Here is a 27,300-nt window from a genome sequence, read left to right on the forward strand (position 1 = left end):
GATTATATGACACAGTACTACGAAGATCAACAGAGCCGGCTCACCCCAGAATTACCACAACCTCAACCACAAAGCAACAAACTCCTAGATCTGGACATTACTGAACCCATTACAACGACAGAAATGAGAAGAACAATCAAGAACCTCAAGAACGGGAAATCACAAGGTCCAGATGCAATCCCAAATGAATTTCTGAAATCTCTGAAGGAAACATCATTGGAAACTCTTAATGACTGCTTCAACAAAATCTTACTTTCTAAGACAATCCCGGATAGCTGGAAGAAGGCCAAGGTTAAATTACTACACAAAAGAAAGGAAAAGGATCCCCAGTTCTTGAATTCGTATCGGCCAATAGCATTACTCAGCAACACCTACAAGCTCTTTGTCCAAATTATAAACAGAAGGATACAAGCATGCATAGAAAAAGAGAACCTGCTGCACGAATCACAGAATGGATTCCGACCAAACAGGAGAACCAGCGATAACATATTCATTCTGACACAGGCTATTGAATATAAACAGCTAGAAAACTCTGAATTATATATCATGTTCCTGGACCTGGAGAAAGCCTATGATTCCATCCCACAAGAAAGGCTTTGGAGAAAAATGCAATGCTACTTCAATGAAGAAACAGTAACACTGATAAAGGACCTCTACAAAGACTATCAAGCAGTTTTCGAGCTGGGAGAACTTGTTTCGAGACCAGTCAAGATGACAGCAGGCTTGAAGCAGGGCTGTCCGCTGTCACCACCATTATTCAACATATATGTGAATGACTTGCTCGAGAGACTACACAAAGAAGGACCTGGGCTTCGATTCACCACCATCACAGCTACAGGGGAAAGAGAATACACGAAAATCTCCGGTCTTGCATTTGCCGACGATATAGTTCTCCTTGCAGAATCTGAAGTGGACCTACAGGACCTCCTAACAATCTGCACAAAAGTAGCCGAAGAAGACTCACTGACTTTTAGCATGGACAAATCGGCGTGGATGGGGTTCGGCGCAGCCAAAAATCACAATCCCCTTTACCGCATCCAGGGGAAAGAAATTTCAAGAACCAGACACTATAAATACTTGGGCATAAACATCTCGGAAGAAAAAAGCATCCTGACCTCACACGAAGAGCAGCTACTACGAAAATCAAGTAAACTAAAAGGCTTAATATGGAACACAGCAAGACAGAGCTTTAATAGATACACCATAGGCCGACTACTCTGGAAAACTATGGCTGTGCCAGTCATCACTTATGGAAGTGATGTACTGGCACTAACCCAAACATTCTGGAAAACAGTGGAAAAGCACCAACTCGAACTGGGGAGGTGGTGTTTAGGAGGCAATGGCATTTCGGCCAACGCAGCTATAACTGGAGAAATGGGCTGGTCAACCTTCACCCAGAGAGAGGCCAGATCCAAGTTGCAGTATCTGGGGAGACTCAGATTCTTGCCCCAACAAAACTATGCTGGAAGGCTACACAGATACCTCCGATACAAGAAGTTCAAAACAAGCTGGATCCGAAAGATGTCAATCCTAGACTTAACATACAGCAAAGGAACAGACCGACACCACTCGAAAACAGTAAAACAATGGGAAAAAACAGTCAAGACAGAGGTGGACAAAACAACTTTGGAGAAATGGAGAAAAAAACATGGAAAAGCGACCAAGTCTCGAGACGTACAGGACATTTAAAAAGAAGCCCCGCATAGCAAAATGCTACAGAGGAGACCAAGCGAGTGCTTTACTCTTCCAGGCCCGCACAGGCTCGCTGATGACTCAAAGGAGGAAATTTGACCTCTTCGGGGGAAACGGACACAGCGTGCAAAATATGCGGGTCGCCTGCTGAGGACATCACCCACGTAGTCCTACTATGTGAGAGCTTGCCCGGAGGCAAAAGGAACTGCAACATCGCCGAAGCCCTCTGCCCTCACGACAGAGGCCAAAGGCGACCCCAAGAGCAACACTGACAGCGAATTCCAGCACAATACTCGGGAAAGCACCCATCAGAACCACGCCATGACGCACGACGCAGAGCCAGCAGCGCCCAGAAGAGCGGAAATGGCGGAAGTGGAAACCACGAAGCGCCGCCTAATGGAATGGAGAAGGCGCAAGGAGCGCAAGCAGTGAACAAGAAGAAAAGAACGAGGACTAAATCATCTATTTTCGAGTTTTTTCCGTGTATTTTTTAGTTTATTTTTTGTCCCAGAGGCAATGACACGACTCCTGTGAAGGCGAAGTGCCAAAGCCCACCCTGACACGAAAGGGATAGGACGCGACTACTACTACTACTACTACTCAGGGCCATGGTGGATGGAACGACCCAGTGGATGTAGCATCGCGAAAAGCACGTCTCCGTCTACGTTCGAACCTCTGCCCCCAGATGGCAATGAAAGTCGACTCCGCCCACGCGTCCTCCCATTGGCCCGCTCCGGGTGGGCGGGACGCGCGAGGGAGAGGAAAAATCTGAGGCCAGATCTATAGAGAATAGTCCTAACCTATTCTCTAGAGAGCTGGCCTAAGATTTTCCCTCTCCCTCGCGCGCCCCGCCCACCCGGAGCGCGCCAATGGGAGGACGCGTGGGCGGAGTCGACTTTCATTGCCATCTGGGGGCAGAGGTTCGAACGTAGACGGAGACGTGCTTTTCGCGATGTTACGTCCACTGGGTCGTTCCATTCACCATGGCCCTGAGTTGGCCCGTGTTCCAGAAATGGCGCTGCTCGATCTGTGAACTTAGGGACGCGCGTTCCTTGGTACAACGAAAATGGTCGGCGATAAGTACTGTGTCTGAGCGATGCTCGTGTTTGTCTGTTTATTTGTTTGTTTGTCTTTGCTTTCAATGAACGTTTTATGATGGCTTGTTTTTGCTTTTAATAAACGCTTCATGATCGGCGTCCCTGAGCGCATCACACACGAATCGCATGACATGCTCACTAAAACGGAAGGCACACGCCAAAGAACGCCCTATTATCAACCAAACACGGGCGCAACGATCCCGCGGACGTCTTATCAAGATCATTCTAACAACGCGTGTTCCATATGTTTAATAAAGCAAACAAACGCGGGCACCGCCCAAGAACGCCGATCATGAAGCGTTTATTAAAAGCAAAACAAGCCTTGATAAAACGTTCATTCAAAGCAAAAACAAACAAACAAACGCGGGCATCGCTCAGAGACACCGATCATGAAGCGTTTATTAAAAGCAAAAACAAGCGATCATAAAACGTTCATTAAAAGCAAAAACAAACAAACAGACAAACGCGAGCATCGCTCAGACACAGTACTTATCGCCGACCATTTTCGTGGTCCCAAGGAACGCGCGTCCCTAGGTTCACACATCTCTGGAACACGGGCCAACTCAGGGCCATGGTGAATGGAACGACCCAGTGGACGTAGCATCGCGAAACGCACGTCTCCGTCTACGTTCGAAACTCTGCCCCCAGATGGCAATGAAAGTCGACTCCGCCCACGCGTCCTCCCATTGGCGCGCTCCGGGTGGGCGGGGCGCGCGAGGGAGAGGGAAAATCCTAGGCCAGTTCTCTAGAGAATAGTCGATCTAACTTCCAAATGCTTGGGTGAGATTGTCCGACTAGGTTTGCGAAGCCGTTGTTCCAAGCTTCGCAGGCGTTGTTTGTTCGGTCTCCACACTTGAAGTGTTGCATCCAGCACGTTCCACACAGAAGGTGGAAAATCTGGACGCCTGGCGGAGGGTTACTGAGTTTCAGAAACCGGGGAAACAAAGGTGACTAAGGACAAAAGAAGTGCCCACGATCCTTCTGGGACACCAACCTAGGGAGGGTTTTTCCGGGGATCAGTCGGATCACTTCGGACTGCTCATGATGCGAGGCACAAATAGAGACGACATAGCAAAAAGTACATATGATGCACGTGTCAAGAGGGGAGGGGGATATATAGTGATGATAAATACGAGGAAAGGTCAGCCAGTGTGATACTTCTGCTCTTGTGGCGGACAAGTGCGTCCTGGGCCGACTTCAGAGGGAACGGTGTCGCCGACATTGGTCTGAAAGCGTCTGAGGAAAACCCAGGAAAAACCCAAGACGGCACAGCCTGCGAGAGGGATCACCTCCCAGTCTCCACGCGGCGGGCCAGCGCAAAGAATAACACAAGATAGTTCTCATTTGTGTTAAATGGGCAGTTACAGGGCATAATAAAACAAGGACTAAAAGGCAAACTTACGAGCTGCATTTAAATTTTACAACTTAAAAGCTGTCGTTATAAATGCTAATTGTTTGGTTCCAATTTTAGCTGGCTAAAAATTCTTCGTCTTTGAAACATGCACATTTTGTCTTTCAGTTCGTGCCCGCACACTAGTCTAACACGCAAGCGACTAGCCCATAATATGTAATTCGCGTTTGGAATACGCGCTTTTCGCCGACCCATGCCGTATCATCATTCGCTGTAATACTATATTTCTGCGGATGTGCAGTAAAATGTTATTCTCATTCCGGCACTATTAATAATGGTGAAACAATTTGGAACCCGAGAAAGGGACAGAGGAGGGACGACACGACACGTTCTCGAACAACGTTGTCGTCCCTTTGTCGTTGTCGTCGTTGTTGTCCCTCCTCTGTCCCTTTCTCGGGTTCCAAATTTTTTCACCATGTACCAGCTGGCCTGTACCCTTGCCCTTTTGCCATTACTATTAATTATTACTATTAATCCATAATACAATCAACAAATATATCGTACGGTGAAAAAACGCCGTTGCAAATGTGGTGAGCTTTTGTCCGGCTTCAACGCTGTGAGGGTGAGCGTTTGTCCGGTAAGCTTTTGTCCGGTGAGCGTTTGTCCGGTGAGCGTTTGTCCGGGATTCGAACGTGCATATCATCGGACGTAGTTCCCAACTCAACCGGAATACTGGTATTTTCATATATAGTTCTGTTTTGTTGTTGGTGGCGGTCAGACAATGATGTTGTAGTTGTTGTCTCATACTTTCTATGTTGATGAACCGTATTTTCAATGCAATCAAACCGCAATGAAACACCTGAATAAGTGGGTGTAGAGCTTTTATAACCCATAAACATCGGCCCAGAAAAAGATGTAAGGACAACTGTAACACCTGTGTCTGACATACAGTACAGAAATACTATAGAATCCAGCGAACGATATCGCTAGCGAACTAATGCAGCAAACTATGTATATCCATTTTATGTTGCTTGTTGAATGGAATGTAGATTTAACTACTCATTATTAACACATAAAAAAAGAGAAAAGCACCCTATGTCTCCCAATTTCAACAAATCCGCAAAGCGAACGATAACATTCGGTCGGCTGTGATGTATTTCATCGGCTGTCTAGATTTCAGTTCTTACTTGCATCTATATTCCAGGGGCTTTTAATGCACAATTATCCTTACTTTACCCACCACACACTTTCTTTTCGTAGTAAACATATTGTAGATTATTGTTTTTCGTATTCGCTGGCTAGTCTATTTGCGAGCACCAAATGCTATGCATTCCAGTTATTTGATTTCTAATACAATAGCCACAAAACTTTTTCATAATCTACACCATCCCATTCAGTGGTCATTCACTGGAGTGCTCACCCGCTGTCTCTTTGGCCTTTCCATTTTCAGCCTTCTGATAGTTCGGCGTCATGATTTTCGGCCTTTTGATAGGCTCAATCAGCCTAAATAAATGCATTGCATTTAGCGACAGCTATTCAAAAAAATGAAAAAAAAAAAGGAGAAGGAGGAAGCTCCTAAAACCCCTTGAACTCCATCTTTATGTATAATGAACAAGATAAAATCAAAGGAACTTGACGCGCGACGAGGCCTCGGAGCACGATTTCCGTCTCATAATTGCGCTGATTATTACACGGAAACTTCAGTACTATATTTTTAGACACTCCTTGGTTTTCACAGGGTACTTCACATTACATTTACACCAGACCTTTCGTTCAGCGTAGACACTAGTTCAGCGGAGAACCCCCAGTGACCCGGAGCTTTTCCTTATCTTCCTCAGAAGGCCTCCCTTTGTGCGCCGTGCAAAGACAGACGGGTACAGGTTTTGGGTCATCCAACGTGCAACTAGCAAGGATTGTCGAAAGATGGAAAATCTAGGGAACCGGTCTTGAAAAATTGGCCGTATCTCAAAATAACGTGATCGAAGTTGCAAAATAAACTACTGTAAATAAATGTTATCTGGCTGTTTCTGCGCGGAAACTGCCAAAGCCCACTTAGACTAACCTGAACATGAAAATGCAAACACCGAACTTTTACTAACCTAATAATCAACTAACTAACGTGCTGTTCCGTCGCGTCCGTTTCATTTATCTCCTATTTCTTAATTTTATTTATTTATTTATTTATGTATTTTTGGAATAGCAAGCCGACGTCCCGTTTGGCTGACCTTTAGCCGTTTTTTTTTTTTTTCCTTTTCGTCTAATAAATATATCCCCCTCCCCCGTCGCTGTCATTGGTTGTCGTTGGTTTTCCTTGCTACGCGAACGTGAATTTGGGTTCCGGAAAAGACTGTTGCTCATTGCGTGGGCGGAAATAATTGTGCAGCGGCCGCTTGATCGATTTTTCTTATTGGTTCACGTGGAGCGTTCATGAAAAAAAAAAAGAAAATAATAAAGATAAAAATAAATCGATCAATAAAAGAAAGAAAGAGAAACAACAAATAAAGCTGCAGTTCTAAGTACCGTTATCCTAAGAAACATTTATCTGTGTGTAATCCGCTTGCTGGCTTTGTCAACATTACGAACATTACAGGGCAGTCCTGTTGAACGTTACTGGAATGTTTGTGAAGTCGGCCTTCCACTAACCGTAAATACGAGAGATTCTCGTTAGCCTTATGAGCCAGTTCAGTTGACTGAGTAAGCACAAACCCGAAACGGCAAAATCGAGCAAATTGACGTTTCATGTCAAGCTAATAAACTCATCTCACTTCTCTATAAGCGCACCGAAAAAGGAAGAGGTTTATTGGTCTCGGTGGTCTCTTACACGGGCCGCGACAACGCTGGCTCGTCTACCCAACGTTCCCCCCCCCCCCCCCCCCGACAATGCTGGCTGACGATAATCCCTTTACGAGCAGCTAAGTAAGCTTTTGTTCTGCTCTCCAAGGCCATGCTCTAAGTCCGCTGTCCATGAAAGTAAAGAGGAGAGAGGGATCACTACAGTGCGCGTGCGCGCCGCATGGTTGGAGGATGGATACGGTCAAAATGTTCCGCGCGGTTTTTCCTGTGCTACGGCTAGAGGGCGACACAGAGTGACGCGGTTTACGGGGCTTTGAGACGGTATTTATCCGTACTCACTTTTCATGCTTTTTTATAAAAACGGAAAGTGGTAGACATATAAGTTTGATGTCTATCGATTCCTGAAATAATTCCAGAGAAAGTAAATGGAAAGTTTTTTTTCGAAATGGCTATAAAAGTTTAATAAAACCTGTTCAAAGAGGGAGGAGAAAAATTGTGTATTTTTTTCGCATTCTTGACGTCGCCGTAAAATACATACGACATATATGAGAGTTTCATCTCGTCTTCCTCTTTATGATGAAAGCACCCGCGTCAAAATCTGCGCGGCGGTTACCGAGAGAAAGCATAAAAACTGTTCCATAGGAAATACATTGGGGCGGAGAGCTGGTATGCCCTCTTAAGAATATCTTCTTTGATTAAATGTGGTGTCAGTTTCTCGTTTTGATGTGGTATTGTGTAGCTATTATTTCCCTACATGTTGGAGGATATGTCGGTTAGGTTCTATATTAATGCTATGTGTTGATTCGAATTATTTCCTTATGTCTGCATTATTCACTTCAACTAGAAATTGATTAATTAAATTTGTGTCATATTGAAATATTAACCTTAGCTTCCATATTGTGTTCGAAATTACTTACATCTATCAGGTTCTCACATCTCAGACTTTTTATAATAAAACTTGTAATTTTGATTGTAATCGTATTGATTAAGAATATCTTCTTTGATTAAATGTGCTATCCCTTCTGATTCATTGAAAACTTGTGTGTATGATTACAGTTAATAAAAAATTATTGCGCTTGATCTGTGATACCTATTCAATGCTACTATATCATACCTGTAATAAGTATATTCTTTGTTACATGTATTGTATTGTATTGTGTTACTTCTGCTTCAGGTTTTTTTGGCTGGATTTTTCTCCTCCACACAGAGTCACAGCATAATTCCTTGCACTATTGACTTTAATACATATATTTTCACTTGTACTTTTGTGTATGGCTATCCTTTGCACTTCTATACTTGCATGTAAACCGCCCACTGCACACCTGTTGCAGCGAAAAAAAATATGAATGAAGTCGACCCATGCTGAAAAATACGCTACGATAAGTGCACGCGCAGCCCTCCCACGCCGGTAAGCGCGCGGACAACCCTCCGCACACGCGCCGCGCGGGCAAAATACGCGAAGGGCTCAGGGCAGGGCGCAGGGTTCTAACTCTCATGGGTTTTCTCCATGGAGGTAAGAAACTAAGGAGAGGGCTATAAGATCGGAGGGCCGTGGGACCCCTCTAGCGGTCGCTCCAGGCAATACCACGCCCATCTAGTTGCCCGGTCACGTGATCCCCACATGTTTCGGCGTTATGGCGGTCTGCGCGGAGGCTTGGAAGTTTAGCAAACCTCATCTTCAGCAAACGTCTTAACTTCAAAGAGTCCATTCGCACAATACTTTGAAGGTTATGGGTTGTTTCAACATTTGCCGCGTGATAAATCACAGCAAAAGTTGAGCAAAACAGAAGAGAAGCCAGGCAATGTCACGATGACGTACGTACGTCTTCCTGCGATTTAGTGATCCATTGCTTCCACACCGAGATGATCTATCTTGTGTTTCAACGGGTGTGATAACTTCTAACCCCAGAGATGTTATGAAAGCGAAAACAAGTTATTCGGCCGCAGCTCGTCTCTGTATTCAGGTAAGATAGGCCGCGGACATGGAGGACGCCATGTTTTATGACGTCTTGACGTGACGTTTAGGGGTCACGTGTGTGGGCAACTAACCACAATGCCATGCGCGGGTCACAGCACGCTCGCTTGCATTGGGAGAGGCGCTTAGGGCATCTCCTTAGTTTCTTACCTCCATGGTTTTCTCTCACAACCTATCTTTACTACTGCGCGTCATGCAAAGTCACGGCTAAGCCACCTCCCTCGCCGTGCTCTGTTGTTGTCCCGTTGTCAGCCGGTCGCCGACGCCATATTGATAATATTGATGCTGATCGTTGTTTACGATGCAAGGAGGGAAGACACGTGCGTACATTGTCCTTCGAAAGCCCTTTGTCCTTGAACTCTTTCAGTTTAGCAACAAAGCCCCCCCCCCCCCTTATCACAGGCGGCAGTGGGTCATAAGACGGTTACTCAATCTACAGGACTGTAGATTGCATTCATTGCGACAACAAAGCTGACGGTATGGTGAGTTAGAATGACGCTTCCGGTCAAGAGATTCAACGAGTCAAGAGATCCATCGAGTCAGTAGATCCAACCGGTCACGTGACAGGCGAGTCAAAAGATCCAAAGCGTCAAGAGTTCCAACCCGGTCAAGAGATCCAACGAGTCAAGAGATCCATCGAGTCGGGAGATCCAACCGGTCACGTGACAGGCGAGTCAAGAGATCCAACCAGTCAAAGCGCCATACTGGTCAGGATTCCCGACAGAAAAGAAAGTCTATCCCTTACCATGTTCATTGAAGAACGATTGCGCTGTGCGTACAATTAAGTTAGGAAGTAATATGCCCGGTAATAGTGAAGACTTTTCGGTGTTTTCTCTCTTCTTACCACACACGCACACAAAAAAAAAAAAGCAAGCGAGAAAATCCTGAGGTTGTGGTGTAGGTTACGGCGGCGAGTCCCCCTTTTGCCTTTGCACGTTTATATCCATTGCCCCTAGCGCCGTAACACGCTCTGCCAGAACGGATGCTTGTTACCAAGAATATTGAGCTAAACATACAAAGAATCGTAGGCCGCAGGGCTTAAAACTTATCCTTGTCGCGTTCTGTTCATTGGCCCCCACCCTTATCACGTTATTCTATTCTTTTACTGACCGTGTGGGAAAATACTGTCTGACTGTGCTTTCCAATCAACATTGACCTGTCACGTTCGTTGACCTCCCAATATACCCAAAATGCAGGGTATACTGCTGGACTCAGAGTTGTCTTTGTACTTTTGTGTCCATTGGCGCAGCCGTCCCCACGTTATGCCAGAACTGAAGTTTGTTACCGATAATAATGGGCCCAGCCGCAAAGTGCTTTGTCTTTGTCCTTTTTGGACGGCGGGAAAAATTAAGGGGAAACTTGATACAGAAAAACACACACACAAAAAAAAAACATGCTCAGGCATATGAAGCTATCTTTCGTACCCTGAGAGAGTCCACGATCAGGCGGTTCCGCCATGTAGAACGTCTGTCCATAACAGCGACAAGGCTCTTCGACTACGATACTGATGTGATACGAGAGGTGTTTGAATAATCAACGTGTTTGAAACAGCAGCCGGCACACCCAACGTGAGTGTACGTAGCCCACGCTAACTGTAAAAGTAATCTCTAACACGAAGCGTTGTCAAAAAAAAAAAAAAAAAATGACAACACTCCTATAAATCCTGTGTTACAAACAGGCTGATCTTACAATGCAACCACCTGTTTTTAACACAAATGACATGGCACAAATGACACAAGAGAACTGCCGGCTTTGCTTTGACTGCGCTATGTGTTACAAACTAAGTAGAGAGAGAGAGAGAGAGATTACATGATGACGTATATGGGGATGTAAGTAACTAAGTAAAGTAAGTAACTTAGTCAATAAAAATGAGATATTGATTTGCCACCTGCATTTGTATTCTATTTATACCGCACGTAAAACGAGTCCCTCGTATTTCGATACCAGTAATTTCTGCTTAGCGATGTTAGAGTTAACGACGTAACAGAAAGGGATCAAAAGATCCAGGCCTGGCGAACCCTCAGACGAGTCAAGAGATCCAACGGGTCAAGATATCCATCTCTTGACTCGATGGATCTCTTGACCCGTTGGATCTCTTGACGTGGAATCCTAGAATGACTGGTGTGCTTACCGGCCTATCCAATGCATGGGAGCGCTTGGTCGCGGCCTTGGCACTCGACCACGTGCGATTGTTTACATGGATGCCCTGAAGCTCGCTGCGCGCCTTGCGGAAGGATTTTTGTGGGGATCCGCCCAAGCAGCACAATGTACCGAAAGTCGAGTGCAATAGGGGTGGACGGTATGTGTCTTATCAATGGTCTTTAGTTTCACCAGTCCGTTCAAGGTCTTCCACCTACCCGTCCACCCCCATTGCACTCGACTTTCAGTACATTGTGCTGCTTGGGCGAGGTACTCTTCTGTTTCGTATCACGTGCCCTTTCCGTGAAATTCAGAGGATCGCATCGCACCGGCCGAAAAACGGAACAGTGTCGATGGGTGGTTTATCAAGAGCATCACCAGCTCAGTGCAAGGTCGTTGCTTGCTGAGGTTATCTCTCACTCTCTTGCAATTGATAATTTGTTGCGTACAACAATGATCATAAGCGATGCAACAGTGGTCGGTCTGTGCTTATCGCCGTATTCTCGCTCAGACTTGAGGGACATTTGCGCTTCGGGGAACCCTTCGAATAGGAGATATGCGAAATGAAGCGCCCTCTCTTGCCCGTTAGCGAAAACGCGCTCGCGCCATTTTCGTCGAGGCGATGCTTGGAAAGCATGGCCCCGCTGTTCCGTGTACACGGTTTGCGTTGCCCCTGAGTAAGTTTGACTGAATAGTGGTAGCTGAAAAGGGCTTCTGTTGTCATCATATGTGTATGCGCCTCGTGTACCACTGCCTTAGTAAAAGTTTGTTGTGCAGCAAGGCAGCAGCCGGCAGCATAGTGTAAAAGACACTGCAAGCTTTTCGTTCTGCTTAGTAAAGAATCGTCTGATTACCACAACTTTTTGTCGTGAAAAGGACTGCGTATGTCGAAACTCTGAAGAACAAAACACAATGTTATTCAGTAATGATGAAGGTGTCACCGCACTGCTGTACTAGCAGACAGGAATAAAACGACAAAAGGGTGCGTATTCATGAATTGCTGTAACTGAGCACTAGGAAGAAAATGACATGAAGAAAAAACCTGAAATAGTATCCTGTAGTTGAGGCTACTATCGGACCAGACTAAAGCTTAACGAGTAAAGCTTAACATTCTCGATCATTCAGAATTAATACGAGTGCAGTCACTTTAGAATCAGACATTTACCGCTCGTTTACGTACCACTGATGCAGAACCTGAGAGGCAGACTCATAATTTGATATGAGTGATCCTGATTTGACTCTTTTTGTAAAATCACTGAACTTATGGTGAATTATATCATAACCCGCAGGTGAATTGTCAAATGTGATAGATTGGAATATTGTTTTGCATATGTACCTAGTGGGCTCTCTTGACGTACATCCTAACTCCAAATAAGCAGGTGCACAATAATTTGCGGTCTCTACATGTGTTCTCTACTGTGTTCCAGTTTCTCGTGCACAAGGGAAAGTAAGAAAAGAAATTAGTCGAGCCACTAAATAGGCCAGAACGCGAGAGTAGGACATAATCTATGAATATTTGCTTTTAAATCTTATTTGTGTTTGTGTGTGTGTTAAGGAAGATCACTTCTTGTAGTTGAACTACCTGGATAAAACCACTCTTATTACAGGTTCAGAATCATGGCATTTATGTTGATCAAATTTTTTTATTAAATAACAAATAAATGTTGGTCATGAAGTCACATGCTCGACAAACAGGTCAAGTCGTGGCTTAAGGAGAGCAAGCAGCAATGATAGAACCAGATACCTTCCAACATCTAAATCTGAAACCTAGCACTATATAGTCTAATTATATATCACAACTACGAAATGCAGCAGCACTACAACCGTGGCGTGGTTACCAGAATCTCAAAACGTTAAGGAAGAGATTGTTCGGCACAGTGCGGCAAATGGTATGAAAAACTCCTGCATCAAAATATTCCCTTTTATAAGACCAGTATCTCATTTAATCTTACCATCACAATATCAGCTAAAACTAAAAAGTGAAGTATTACAGAAAACAAAGTAAATGCAAATGCCGAACGTCGATGATAAATGCCGTGTGAGATCTCGCTGAAAATGGAATCGACCGCAAAACTGTAGGACTATTTCTGCTGCTGAGACTAGAGTTCTGAACAGTTTGTCATTCGTACATTCCGCCGAAATGTTCTGTACTCCACCGAGAAGCCGTGCTTCAAAAATCGCGGCCGTGGATTCCTCTTTAGCGGAATCCCCTCAAGCCGCGCTGCAGCTCGTGAGAGATCTGCCTTAGCCTTGGCGGTCGGGAGCGGCGCACTCGACAGATGGCGCTATTTCGCATATCGCGCTATCGCATATATAATGCGTTGGGCGTTCGCTCGCAGCGCGTGCACAATCTATAAGTCTAATCTATATATCTATAATCATAATACCTGCTGTTCACAGTCACATCATAACTACTGCTTGTTGCTCGCTATTTTCAAGAAATGAGACTCCATGTAAGAACCGAAGGAAGTGTGTTTGGGGAACCCACTCATTGTTTTAGCCCGTACAGCCTGTATGTGTACATCTCGCGCTTTTTTTTAATTGTACACACCATCATATAAGGCCAATAAAATTTCTTTATATATAGCTGGTTTGTTGAATGCCAGTATTCAATAGCCAGCAATGGAAGAGAGTCGCTAAAGTTGGAAGTAAGAACGACAAGATAAAATCTGCAATCATCATACCGTCCTTCTTTCCGAATATTCACCAGCTGAACGAGTGAAAGTGCGAGTAGTCAGATAACAATGCCGCATTTCTGAAGAAAAAGACTATAAATTATGGAACAGCTTCGTTTGCAGCGGACCCAGAAAACAAACTTTTCCTTAAGAACGAAGATGACGGAAATAGCAGCCGCGCTCGGCATGTATCATGATACCTGATAACAGCGCGACGATGTCTTTCTGGAAATGATGAAGATTAGTGAAATTACGGGGGTAACCCTGAATGCTGTATCAAAATAGGACGGTATACACTGTCTGCGTAGCATAAAAGGTGATGGATACTTCCGAGCGATCTGCCTGCCTATCTGGCGGAACATGCTGCTCGGGCGGGGGGGGGGGGGGGCGACGTTCTGGACCGACTTCATAGGCAACTGTGCTGACATTTGTCATAAAGTGTACGAGGAAAGCCCAGCCTCAGACAGCACAGCTTCCTCCGAGATTCGAACCCGGGTCACCTCCCAGTCTCGGCATGCCATGTCAGCATAAAAGGGCACCTCACATTCGAACGCATAGTGACCCCCAGCACCAGGAGGGCCGCCGCAGATTTACCAGCGTTCACGGAGTGGCCCGGACTTCACCCCCTTTGGTATTGTTGGTTCTGCTGAAGCTATCTTCCAAAATTTGGGCGGATTTGTTAGGAGGATATCTCCTCCTGAGCACAAAAGTTATGAAAGTTCTCTCTCTCTCTCTTTATCAGTCATGATGTACTTTGCGAACTTGGCTGCTCTGGGGTGGCGTCCATGAAAACAAAGTACAGGTCACTGCTCAGCATGGAGCGAACACTAAGAACTGTTGCTCTGAGAATGCGCCCTCGTTTTGAGAGACGCTCACCTCAGCCAGTAGGAAGAGTCTACTCTGCTGGACCTGTTTTTGTTTTCCCCTTTGGTACGGGTACCAAAGGGGAAAACGAAACAAGGTATCTACACTGTGTCACTGCTCTCCCCCTTTCCCGCCTTTTCGCGGGACTGCGTGTCACTGCTCTCCCCCTTTCAATAATCTTAAAGAATATGAAGACCAATACACAAAAATGATCCTGAAATTCTGTTTCACAGTTGATATATAATCAGAATGAGTCAGCTGGACTAGAAACCGTACCATGCTTTCTAGTCCGGCTGATTCATTCTGATTATATATCAACTGTGAAATAGAAAGCTTGTTGCATCGCAAAAAGCCGGGAAAGGGAGAGAGCAGTGACATAGTGTATAAACCCTGTTCTGAAATCGTAAGCAAAAACCATTGCTTCTACGACGAAGGTATAAAAGAGACAGTGTTCCTACAGGATGTGACTTTCTGTCTAAACAGGATCTCACCTTCTACTACCTCTAGTACGATGTTCGCGACAAATACATAGTACACCCCGACTTTTGCTTGTCAAACGAGAAAGAGAAAGAAAGGGGAGAGAGGCAAGTCAAAGATAAAACAGCAGCCATAGCGGCGAGGAACAAAGTAATCGGAATACTACAGAACGCAAACCTTCCGCCTAAAAACATCACAAAAGTTGAACAGAATGCTCGGAAAGACCTTCGCAACGACGAAACAATTGTTATTTTGCCCACCGATAAAGGCAAAGCGACTGTGATACTGAATCGTGACGATTACGACAGCAAGATGGAGTCCATCCTTCAAGACCTCTCCCATTTCAGCGAACTATCGGGTGACCCAACAGCTGCATCTGAGAGAAAGATTGTTGCCGCGCTCAGGAAACTCAGAACTAAGAAAGTAATTACGGACAGTCTGTACTGGAAACTTTTCACCTCCGACGGAGCGACACCGAAGATATATGGCCTACCGAAAGTTCACAAGAACAATTGTCCTCTGCGCCCCATTGTGTCCTTCATAGGTGCACCGTCCTATAACGTGTCTAAGTTCCTGGCTGAACTGTTGGCACCTTTAATGTACAAGAACGACCGGTCGGTGAAGAACTCTGCGGAATTTTGTGAGCTCATCCGTGACGTCCGCATAGACGATGGCGACGTCATGATGTCTTTTGATGTCATCTCCCTGTTTACAAACGTGCCCATTGACGTAGCTCTGTCCGCAGTTCGAACGAAGCTGAGAGCTGACGTTGACTTAGAAGACCGCACTGATCTTTCAGTTGAAGACATTTTAGAACTTTTAAAGTTATGCCTCGGACAAACCTTCTTCCAATTCAAGAACAGGTTCTTTAAACAAACCGACGGATGCCCCATGGGCAGCCCAATTTCAACGACCATTGCCAACTTAGTCATGGAGTTTGTTGAAGACAAGGCCTTAGAGGACGCAGGACAATTCATCACCTTTTACAGACGTTATGTTGACGACACATTTGTGATTATTAAGAAGAATTTCACCAACACATTCTTTGACAAGCTGAACAGCATTCATCCTAACATCCAGTTCACGTGCGAGGAGGAGAAAGAGAAAAAGATCGCCTTTTTGGATGTCCTCGTGCAAAGAGACCCGTGCGGAAACTTGAAGACCTCGGTTTACAGAAAACCGTGCGACACAGGTCAGGTCCTGCATTATGGTTCGGGGCACCCTCTTGAACACAAGCGATCGGTTGTTCGTTCCCTGCTTTCACGTGCCATGAAGATCCCTTCAGATCATCAGACAAGACATGAAGAAATAACAAAGGCCAAAGCGGATCTACGAAGAAGGGCATACCCCGAGCAATTTATCTGTGATACATACCACCGAATGATGAATACACGCCCGGAACAGGCGGAAAGTAGTCAAGAAAGACCCATGTACGTTACCATCCCCTACCTGAAGGGTGTGTCAGAACCAATTAGACGGGTGCTCTCCCAGGTGAACATTAAAACTGCATTTAAGCCCACGACAACACTGAGGAACGTACTAAGCCACCCCAAGGACAGAACACCACCGGAAGAAGAACGAGGCGTTGTATACAAGGTATCTTGTCAAGATTGCCCTGCCGTGTACATCGGAGAAACAGGAAGGAAGGCACGAACAAGAATGAAGGAACACAAGAAAGATATCGAGAAATCAGCAACAAACCCAACAGAACTGTGTGAACACGCGCGCAAAACAGGACACGTGTTAGACCTTGACAACCCATGCATTCTGGCGAAAAAGAACAAATGGGGGGTGAGGAGACAGCTGGAGTCATGGCACATCAAGAAAACAAAAGAAGCTATCAATCGACAACCAGGCCCCCTCCCAGAATGCTACGCTCCTCTTCTACGTAAATACCCGGTGACGACCAGGACAGCGTCATTCTGATGATGGGACCCGAATGGGACCCGAAACGTTAACTGTATTTTGTTATGTTTGTTGAAAGCCGGTTCCGGTTCTAACTAGTAAAGATGTCTACTCCCGGCAATTGGACTATATTCAGATACGTTCGAGATACGTACGGAGACGCTGCCCTGGCCGCTGCTCGTCGATACCTTAACCTAGCGACCAAAGTGATCAGATTCCAGTGCCATCTTCGCTTCAATCAAGTGTGTCTGAACCAGCATGTGGTCCCACCTGCTCTCCGTTGCAAACCTCTGGTGGACACAGCATACGGACGACGCCTGGCCAAATCTTACGAAAGGAATTGCCTGAGGGCCCGCACTCAAGAAAACAAAGAAATCATCTTCAAGACGAGGAAACAACTTCACGCCGCTGAAAGGAACATCCAACGGGTTTTGGATATAAACGACTTCAGCAGGATCATCATCGCACGTAAGGAAGCGGAGCTACTTGAACACAAACGGCGATCAGCAGCACACCAGCACAAGCTTAGTGTGCTTTGCCCGAAATATTCCGGACTGGACGACAGTACAACTGTGATCAACCTCTCTTCTAAACGACTGGACGACGACCACACCTCCGTGCTAACTAAAGGTATGAACTACGCCATCATTCCCCGAAGCATACCTGTTAGCGAGATTGTGTCGGAAGTAGAAGACAGACTGCGGCAAGTCAAAGATAAAACAGCAGCCATAGCGGCGAGGAACAAAGTAATCGGAATACTACAGAACGCAAACCTTCCGCCTAAAAACATCACAAAAGCTGAACAGAATGCTCTGAAAGACCTTCGCAACGACGAAACAATTGTTATTTTGCCCGCCGATAAAGGCAAAGCGACTGTGATACTGAATCGTGACGATTACGACAGCAAGATGGAGTCCATCCTTCAAGACCTCTCCCATTTCAGCGAACTATCGGGTGACCCAACAGCTGCATCTGAGAGAAAGATTGTTGCCGCGCTCAGGAAACTCAGAACTAAGAAAGTAATTACGGACAGTCTGTACTGGAAACTTTTCACCTCCGACGGAGCGACACCGAAGATATATGGCCTACCGAAAGTTCACAAGAACAATTGTCCTCTGCGCCCCATTGTGTCTTTCATAGGTGCACCGTCCTATAACGTGTCTAAGTTCCTGGCTGAACTGTTGGCACCTTTAATGTACAAGAACGACCGGTCGGTGAAGAACTCTGCGGAATTTTGTGAGCTCATCCGTGACATCCGCATAGACGATGGCGACGTCATGATGTCTTTTGATGTCATCTCCCTGTTTACAAACGTGCCCATTGACGTAGCTCTGTCCGCAGTTCGAACGAAGCTGAGAGCTGACGTTGACTTAGAAGACCGCACTGATCTTTCAGTTGAAGACATTTTAGAACTTTTAAAGTTATGCCTCGGACAAACCTTCTTCCAATTCAAGAACAGGTTCTTTAAACAAACCGACGGATGCCCCATGGGCAGCCCAATTTCAACGACCATTGCCAACTTAGTCATGGAGTTTGTTGAAGACAAGGCCTTAGAGGACGCAGGACAATTTATCACCTTTTACAGACGTTATGTTGACGACACATTTGTGATTATTAAGAAGAATTTCACCAACACATTCTTTGACAAGCTGAACAGCATTCATCCTAACATCCAGTTCACGTGCGAGGAGGAGAAAGAGAAAAAGATCGCCTTTTTGGATGTCCTCGTGCAAAGAGACCCGTGCGGAAACTTGAAGACCTCGGTTTACAGAAAACCGTGCGACACAGGTCAGGTCCTGCATTATGGTTCGCGGCACCCTCTTGAACACAAGCGATCGGTTGTTCGTTCCCTGCTTTCACGTGCCATGAAGATCCCTTCAGATCATCAGACAAGACATGAAGAAATAACAAAGGCCAAAGCGGATCTACGAAGAAGGGCATACCCCGAGCAATTTATCTGTGGTACATACCACCGAATGATGAATACACGCCCGGAACAGGCGGAAAGTAGTCAAGAAAGACCCATGTACGTTACCATCCCCTACCTGAAGGGTGTGTCAGAACCAATTAGACGGGTGCTCTCCCAGGTGAACATTAAAACTGCATTTAAGCCCACGACAACACTGAGGAACGTACTAAGCCACCCCAAGGACAGAACACCACCGGAAGAAGAACGAGGCGTTGTATACAAGGTATCTTGTCAAGATTGCCCTGCCGTGTACATCGGAGAAACAGGAAGGAAGACACGAACAAGAATGAAGGAACACAAGAAAGATATCGAGAAATCAGCAACAAACCCAACAGAACTGTGTGAACACGCGCGCAAAACAGGACACGTGTTAGACCTTGACAACCCATGCATTCTGGCGAAAAAGAACAAATGGGGGGTGAGGAGACAGCTGGAGTCATGGCACATCAAGAAAACAAAAGAAGCTATCAATCGACAACCAGGCCCCCTCCCAGAATGCTACGCTCCTCTTCTACGTAAATACCCGGTGACGACCAGGACAGCGTCATTCTGATGATGGGAACCGAATGGGACCCGAAACGTTAACTGTATTTTGTTATGTTTGTTGAAAGCCGGTGCGGTTCTAACTAGTAAAGATGTCTACTCCCGGCAATTGGACTATATTCAGATACGTTTGAGTTATATATGGCTAGGCGAACACCCTCTCGAAGAAAGTATGTATCTACAAGGTCACCAATTACCTAAAATTCATTAATTAACCTCTTTAATTAGGGGATTTCGCGCAGAACCGATGTAGCAGAACCAGAGATATTCCTTATCCCCTGAAGAAAATTATCTCCCGATTATCCCAAGAAGGAATCGAAAGGCATTGAAACACTGCCTTTACCACAACATTCCAAAACGCGAACTCCTCCGTCCGTCGCAATCATATCTCCGAAGCGTGACGTATCAGCACGCCCACAATTTTTTCTCTCACCCCCTGTATCTGCCAGATTGCTTCAATTTCGGCCATCGCGGGAACTCCCAGTCACTCTACCTCCACATCCCGCTTGTGTGAATCATGTGGTTTCAGGATCCTGTCGAATTCTTCGACTGTAGGAACGGGGAAAAGGGTGCTCAAGTCGCAAAAGTCATGCAGGATTGGGAGTCACTGCTTCGTTTCGATGGGTGTAACACGAGAGGAAGGAAGCGCTGGTGCACGAGTCCCAATTGAAATTGGCCGACGGCCGACTCTCGGCAGAAAGTCGGGGACCAGTTGGCAGCCAACTAAGTCGGCCAGCCAGTCATGTTCTAACGTCTGGCCAACGTTAGCTGCCGACTACTTCGGCGAGGACCTGGCCAATGACGTTGGACCAACAGCCCGTGCCGACGGGACGCCACCGTGGCTTGCTGTCAGTCGGTTACCGAACTCATCTTCACGTAGTACCAACCCAAGTGAAAAAAACGTTTTTTTCCCAAGGTCGGCTGAGAGGAGTTGGCCAAGTAAGCCAACCTTGGCCCAAGCTAAGACAGCATGGTTGGGCCGAGCTTGGTGATTGACAATGGCCTGAGACTGGCCATCCATTGGCCACCAACATAGGGCCAACCTGGCCAACGCTGACCCATATCACGGCCCAGTGAGAAATTTTGCATGACAACGCTACTTCCCAGCGGGAAAAGCAATATTGGCAAAACACTGGGCCGACGTCTGCTTCCAACCTAAAAGTTGTCGGACCCAGCTTGCAAAAAAAGCTTGGGCCAAGGCTGGGATTGACAATGGCCTCACTCGGGCCGACTTAGCCGGCACAAGCTCGGGCCAATGTACAGGGCCCACCTGACAGATGCAGGGCCGATGTCTGGCCAATAAGGAACCAAGCTTGGGTACTGATTGCGTAAACGTGGGCCCTAGAATGGCCTATGGAACAACACCTGTGCATGGGCCAACCACGACCCGTTGCAAAAAAATGCATGACCGAACTCACTCAATTTTCTCGCGGGGTAGGGTAATGGTGTAGGGGGAGAATCGTAAAAGCTCGCAATGTGCCCGAGATCACTAGAATCAAACAGGTCAGTATAAAGAAAAGAAATTGCATTTCTTTCCTGAGGAAGAACAGCAGATACTATACATAGGTTTGTCTTGCGAGCTTCCACAAATTCGAGAGTCCTGCTCGCGTGTGAGTCAAAATGAAGGGTGAGGTGTCTAAGTTTAATTTGATGCGTACACAAACAACACTGAAATGAGGAATTGCTTGTATGTAGTATTAGCTCACCATGAAGATAATGTCTCTGTTTCTTACTGCTTTTGGTTTGAGACAATCACTTGGCCAATCGAAAGTTGAACTTATGCGGTGCTACACCATTCCGCGTTCGCTTTCCCCGAGGCAACATACCGAGATTGAACCAAGCTTGGCACGAGCTTGGCTGGCGAACCGAGCCGTGCTTGGCCAACGAGCTCGTTTCTTGCTACAGATCTGCCCTGGCCGACGGCTTGCCAAACTTCGCTCTGCCTATCGCAATGCAACATATAGAGGACGTTAGAGGACCCTTTCTCCTTTTTCATATGGCGTATATGGCTCTTTTGTGACAGTTTCAACGACTACAACAGCTAGAGTCTACGTGACTGTCTCAATCTTAGGTAATATGTGCACCCCCGAGAACTGATTGAAATCGTCATAAAGAGATATCATTGGCCACTTACCCTGGTACTACGTGAAGATGAGTTCGGTAACCGACTGACGGCAAGCTACGGTGGCGTCCCGTCGGCACGGGCGGTTAGGCCAACGTCATTGGCCAGGTCCTCGCCGACGTAGTTGGCAGTTAACGTTGGCCAGAAGTTAGAACATGACTGGCTGGCCGACTTAGTTGGCTGCCAACTGGTCCCCGACTTTCTGCCGAGAGTCGGCCGTCGGTCAATTTTAATTGGGAAGGTAAGTGGCCAATGATGTCTCTTTATGACGATTTCAATCACTTCTCGGGGATGCACATAATACCTAAGATTGAGACACGCACGTAGACTCTGTTGTATCGTTGAAACTGCCCAAGCAACAAACAAAGCTAGGTTAGGCCAAGCTAGGCTGGCCTACCTGGCCTTGCTTGGTACATCATCGGCCAACAAGCTTGTTTCTTGATACAGATCTGTACGTTAGCCAACAATTTGCCAAGCATTGGCCAGCCTACGTTATGCCAAGCTTGTGCCAAGATACAGACCAAAGCATTCCTGCGGCGTCCCTTATTTTCAGACTCAATTTTCTCGCGGCGTAAGGTAATGATACACCATTATTTGTTTGTTGCTCATATTTCCCACAACGTTTCCTGAGGAAAAACAGATACTATACATAACATGTCTAGCGAGCTTCCCCAAATTCGAGACCTGTTCGCGTGTGTGTCAAAATGAAGGGTGAGACGTGTCTCAGTTTAATTTGGCGCGTACACAAACGACACTGAAATGATGAATTGCTTGTCGTATTAACTCGCTATGAAGGTAATGCTTCTGTTTCTTACTGCTTTAGTTTTGAGAAATTCCCTTGGTCCATCGAAAGTCGAAGTTATGCAGCGCTAGACCATTCTACGTTTCCCTCTCCCTCAGGCGAGATTGATCAAAGCTTCGGCAAGTGCTTGACCAACGAGCTCGTTTCTTGATACGGATCTGTACCCTGGCCGACGGCTTTCCTATCCTCACTCTGCCTATCACTACGCAACGCTGCGCCAACGTTGGATGGCCGAAAGAGTCGTTGGCCAACTGTCATCCGACCTTCGGCCATCGGTCATTGCTTGCTTGGGTGTCACAGAAGAGCCATATACGCCATATGAAAAGAGAGAAAGGGTCCTCTAACGTCCTCTATAAGTTGCGTTGTGATAGGCAAAGCGAGGTTTGGCAAGCCGTCGGCCAGGGCAGATCTGTAGCAAGAAACGAGCTCGTTGGCCAAGCACTATAGCCAAGCTCTTGCCAAGCTTGGTTCAATCTCGGTATGTTGCCTCGGAGAGAGGGAACGCGGAATGGTGTAGCACTACATAAGTTCCACTTTCGATTGGCCAAGTGATTGTCTCAAACCAAAAGCAGTAAGAAACAGAGACATTATGTTCATGGTGAGCTAATACGACAAGCAATTCCTCATTTCAGTGTTGTTTGTGTACGCATCAAATTAAACTTAGACACCTCACCCTTCATTTTGACTCACACGCGAGCAGGACTCTCGAATTTGTGGAAGCTCGCAAGACAAACCTATGTATAGTATCTGCTGTTCTTCCTCAGGAAAGAAATGCAATTTCTTTTCTTTATACTGACCTGTTTGATTCTAGTGATCTCGGGCACATTGCGAGCTTTTACGATTCTCCCCCTACACCATTACCCTACCCCGCGAGAGAATTGAGTGAGTTCGGTCATGCATTTTTTTGCAACGGGTCGTGGTTGGCCCATGCACAGGTGTTGTTCCATAGGCCATTCTAGGGCCCACGTTTACGCAATCAGTACCCAAGCTTGGTTCCTTATTGGCCAGACATCGGCCCTGCATCTGTCAGGTGGGCCCTGTACATTGGCCCGAGCTTGTGCCGGCTAAGTCGGCCCGAGTGAGGCCATTGTCAATCCCAACCTCGGCCCAAGCTTTTTTTGCAAGCTGGGCCCGGCAACTTTTAGGTTGGAAGCAGACGTCGGCCCAGTGTTTCGCCAATATTGCTTTTCCCGCTGGGAAGCAGCGTTGTCATGCAAAATTTCTCACTGGGCCGTGATAGTGCCATATATGGGTCAGCGTTGGCCAGGTTGGCCAGAAAGATTGGCCCTATATTGGTGGCCAATGGATGGCCAGTCTCAGGCCATTGTCAATCCCCAAGCTCGGCCCAACCATGTTGTCTTAGCTTGGGCCAAGGTTGGCTTAGTTGGCCAACTCCTCTCAGCCGACCTTGGGCCAAGGACGTTTTTTCACTTGGGCAGGTGCTGCTAATTATGTAGCACCTGTTTCTTACTCAAGGAACAGAAAAATAGCACCAGTTTTGCTTTTGTTCGCCTATTTATAAAGTGCTAGTGAAAGCTTAATTTTGAACACAGTTTATTTTTTTTATGGCAGCTTCCTTCCTCTCGTGTTACACCCATCGCAAATTTAAATTTAAATGGCTTATTGCTATTTTTTTATGGCAGCGCCTACAACTTCACAACTGAGATCTTCATTGTAATCCTCGTAACTAGAAAGTTATAAAATTAATTTCCACTAATTAATTGCGGCACAAAAATACTCAGAAAGACCTTAGGCTACTAGTAATACTGTGCAGTTGGTTTCGTTAAATGAAACACCCTGTATATAAAGTATATACATCTGTAAAAGGACGGCTAAACTGGCTATACAGACCAACGCTTGGGCCCACATTGGCCAGCCAAACCTTAGACCAGGGAACCGATGCCACTGTGGTCTCATGAGAGGGCATGAGTCGCAGCGTGGGAGCTACCATTCAGGAGCAATTCCCACGACGTAAGAGATCGTGATGGTCCTGGTAGATGGGGCAAAGCGGGATTGGACAGTATAGGATGCGTATCCACTTGGCAGTGTATTTTGTACAGGGAGGGCCCGTGATATGACAGAGGGATGGGGGTGCTGTTGGTAGAGATCAACTCACATTGATCCACTTTATAGGCCAGTGCACTAACAGATTCCTAAGGCACCACAGCACCTATGCCACGCGCACATTGAAGATGCCGAAGTCACTAAGGTACCAACTGCTGCTACTGGTGAATGGAGGAGTGGTTGAAAGTGAAGACTTTCAAAATCGAATACTGTACCCCGGCTGCGGTAGCAACGTATCCAGATCTTCACAGTGTGGGCATCAACAGCATGGATTGATGTCGCGGAAATTTGTGTAAAAGCCAAATTCGAGTACGTGGCCTATGGAGAATGTGTTCCCTGTACGTTTGGTACCTGCACAACTCTAGAGCAGTTTCAGTGAATACACTATTAGCCCTACTCATGAAAGAGAAATGCAACACAACAGACGATTTGCTAGTCTTCTATGAGGAGTTTATTCGGTTCAAATACAAAATGTTAAATAGTACCAACAATGTCCTCATAAATATCTAACTCTATGAATGACTGCACTTATATTGGCACTGTAGTTGTCTCAAAGTAGCAGTAGCTCGAGAGTATGTATAGATTATTGCTGTATGTTTCTGCAAAAGTTCTACCGTGTTAGACTCGAACCTCGTAACTGCTATGCTACAAACTTTTGCAAACTTTGAGAGGGTTTGATGTGTGTACATGTACGCGTGTGGATACGTACGTATACACACACCACAGAATGCAGCTTGCACATTGAAAAGTTAATAGTTGCTACAAAAATGACTAGGGCAGTTAGGACTATCTTTGACTATCTTGTCATTATTACTAGAAGAAAAAAATCTCTGGAGTAAAATGAGAAATGTGGTACCATTTTTTATCACAGTTTTGAATTATTTTAAAACTTGCAGCACCGACAAAAATGTATGGCTTTGCTACGCAATAGGAAAACAAACTGACCAAGGAACACTGAAGCCGCACATACACACATGCTTGCAGCAACATACTGCTTCGAACACTGAATAAAATGAGCTTGTGCTTTGTAGCAAACTGTTAACACAGCCGTCGCAAATCATTCAGACGTGCACACGCAGGCCTCTTTTCATTATCCACAGCACGACTGCAAAATTGTCTGTGATCTTAATGAAAGAGGGAGCACTACAGATACAAAACTCGTTGCTGTACAGCACTAAAGTGTGTTCAAAGCAGTACGCTGTTGCAAGAAAGGTTGGTTATACTAACAAATAATTGCTAACTTGCTTAACAAATAATTGCTAGCTGCCACGATGCGTAGTACAAAAGCGTCCAAAAAGCCATCTCGGTGCTCTCCAGAGCACCTGGAACTTGCATAGAGTCGTATGCCACATGAAAACTAGTGCCCAATTTTGTGAGTGGCCCAGTTGTAGGTGAAACAAAGCTGTACCACCAGCTTCCGAAGCACTCTTCCTAGTGCATTACAGTGAGTATGGAAAGGCCCCCAGATTGTCACCTTGAGAATGAGCCTACACAATGCTTCCAGCAGGCATTACCATCCTTAAGTTGTGGAAAATTAAAGCCAACTTCATCTGAGCTGACAGATGAAACAGGGACTAGAACAATATTGCCGCCACCTGCAGTGCGTCTATGTTCGTTCGATGCTGGTATAGGGAAAGTGGTAGGCGCGTTGGGGCAGGCTGAACTGCCACCCGCTGGCATGCAGCTCAATCAGTTCCAGCAAGGTCTTGCGAATCTGTGCTGCCAGTGTGGGCAGCAAAAAAGCATTGCGCATGGCTGACACAAGCATCAGCATGCGCTGTCCAGATTCCCGCTCCAATAGCTTCCCGGAGATGGTCAACACGGAACGTAGGCACTCCATCTGCAAAGAAGGCTGTTTGTTTTGCCATGTTCACAAAGCACAGTACAATGCATGGGTCAAAAGTGTATACAGTGAACCCTCGTTGTTACGACCACTCCCGTTCCAGCGGATTTTCATCATAACGCGAACTGTCATATTAACGAGAAATGTTCCCTCCGCGGACCGGACAGACCGCTACGCACAACAAAAGCCTACGTAAGTACCATTTATTATCTGAAAAATCTGTTAACAATGTCTGCTTCGAACAATTTTCAGTAATTAATTTTTCTAGATGGACAATCGTCAATCGTGAATACGTTATCAATGTCAATTCTTTGTTCAAAAAAACACCTAGGCAACCTGTAGGGGAGATATAATGGTTTATTAAAGAAAAAAGGAAAGATCAGCCACAGGTCCAGTCTGCTATTCCAAAAAATAAAAAATAATGAAAAGAAGAGAAACCTGTCGGGCTTCGCTTGCCTTCTTCGAGTAACTCCGCTCTACATGTCGTCTGCCAAATCAGACATCTTCTGCTTTATTCCAGCCATCCTAACGTGACGTCAGCAGCACAATGTAACCGGGTCCCATGGTCACCGCCTTTCTAAGCACTTCGGTGGTTCGAAAAGCGATACGAGTATAAATACGGCGTCAACGATTTCAGGGGTCATCCCAAACCTTGAAGCCCTACTTTAACGCATGTCACTCTCCGAGCGAGGTACGTGGTAGCCTCTCCCGGGAGTAATCTAAAGGTCATGTGATGCGGTCATAATAACGAGAAGATAATGCCTGTGTTTGACCCTACTTGTAACAAAAATCTTTGTCAAATCCACGTCAGGATGCTGGTCCTCAACACAGTTTCTCAAACCTGCAAGGATATACAGTGTGACCTGCAGTCATGTAGTAGTTAGTTCCCTGTTTGTAGCAGAATATGAGAAAAGAGGTCAGTACAGTGAATCAGTACAGCTGACCGATTTTTTGGACACCAATTATTTGAACTCCCACGGGGAACAGTG

At 45.9% G+C, this 27,300-nt stretch overlaps 1 protein-coding gene and 1 long non-coding RNA gene across 5 annotated transcripts in view; one reads left to right on the top strand and one right to left on the bottom strand.

Annotated features, from left to right (window-relative positions):
* Positions 1-27,300, top strand: part of LOC135393181 (uncharacterized) — a 294,635-nt gene that overhangs the window by 190,333 nt on the left and 77,002 nt on the right. The window lies entirely within an intron of this gene.
* LOC135391548 (MIF4G domain-containing protein-like) overlaps positions 24,897-27,300 on the bottom strand; it is a 50,817-nt gene continuing 48,413 nt past the window's right edge. For all 4 annotated transcript variants that reach the window (XM_064621849.1, XM_064621850.1, XM_064621847.1 and 1 more), the window contains exon 8: positions 24,897-26,308. In XM_064621849.1, coding sequence (XP_064477919.1) covers positions 26,075-26,308 — 234 coding nt within the window. In that variant the 3' untranslated portion in view covers positions 24,897-26,074. The remainder of the gene's footprint in view (positions 26,309-27,300) is intronic.

The sequence above is a fragment of the Ornithodoros turicata genome, chromosome 4, assembly GCF_037126465.1.
Source record: "Ornithodoros turicata isolate Travis chromosome 4, ASM3712646v1, whole genome shotgun sequence".
Classification (NCBI taxonomy): domain Eukaryota; kingdom Metazoa; phylum Arthropoda; class Arachnida; order Ixodida; family Argasidae; genus Ornithodoros; species Ornithodoros turicata.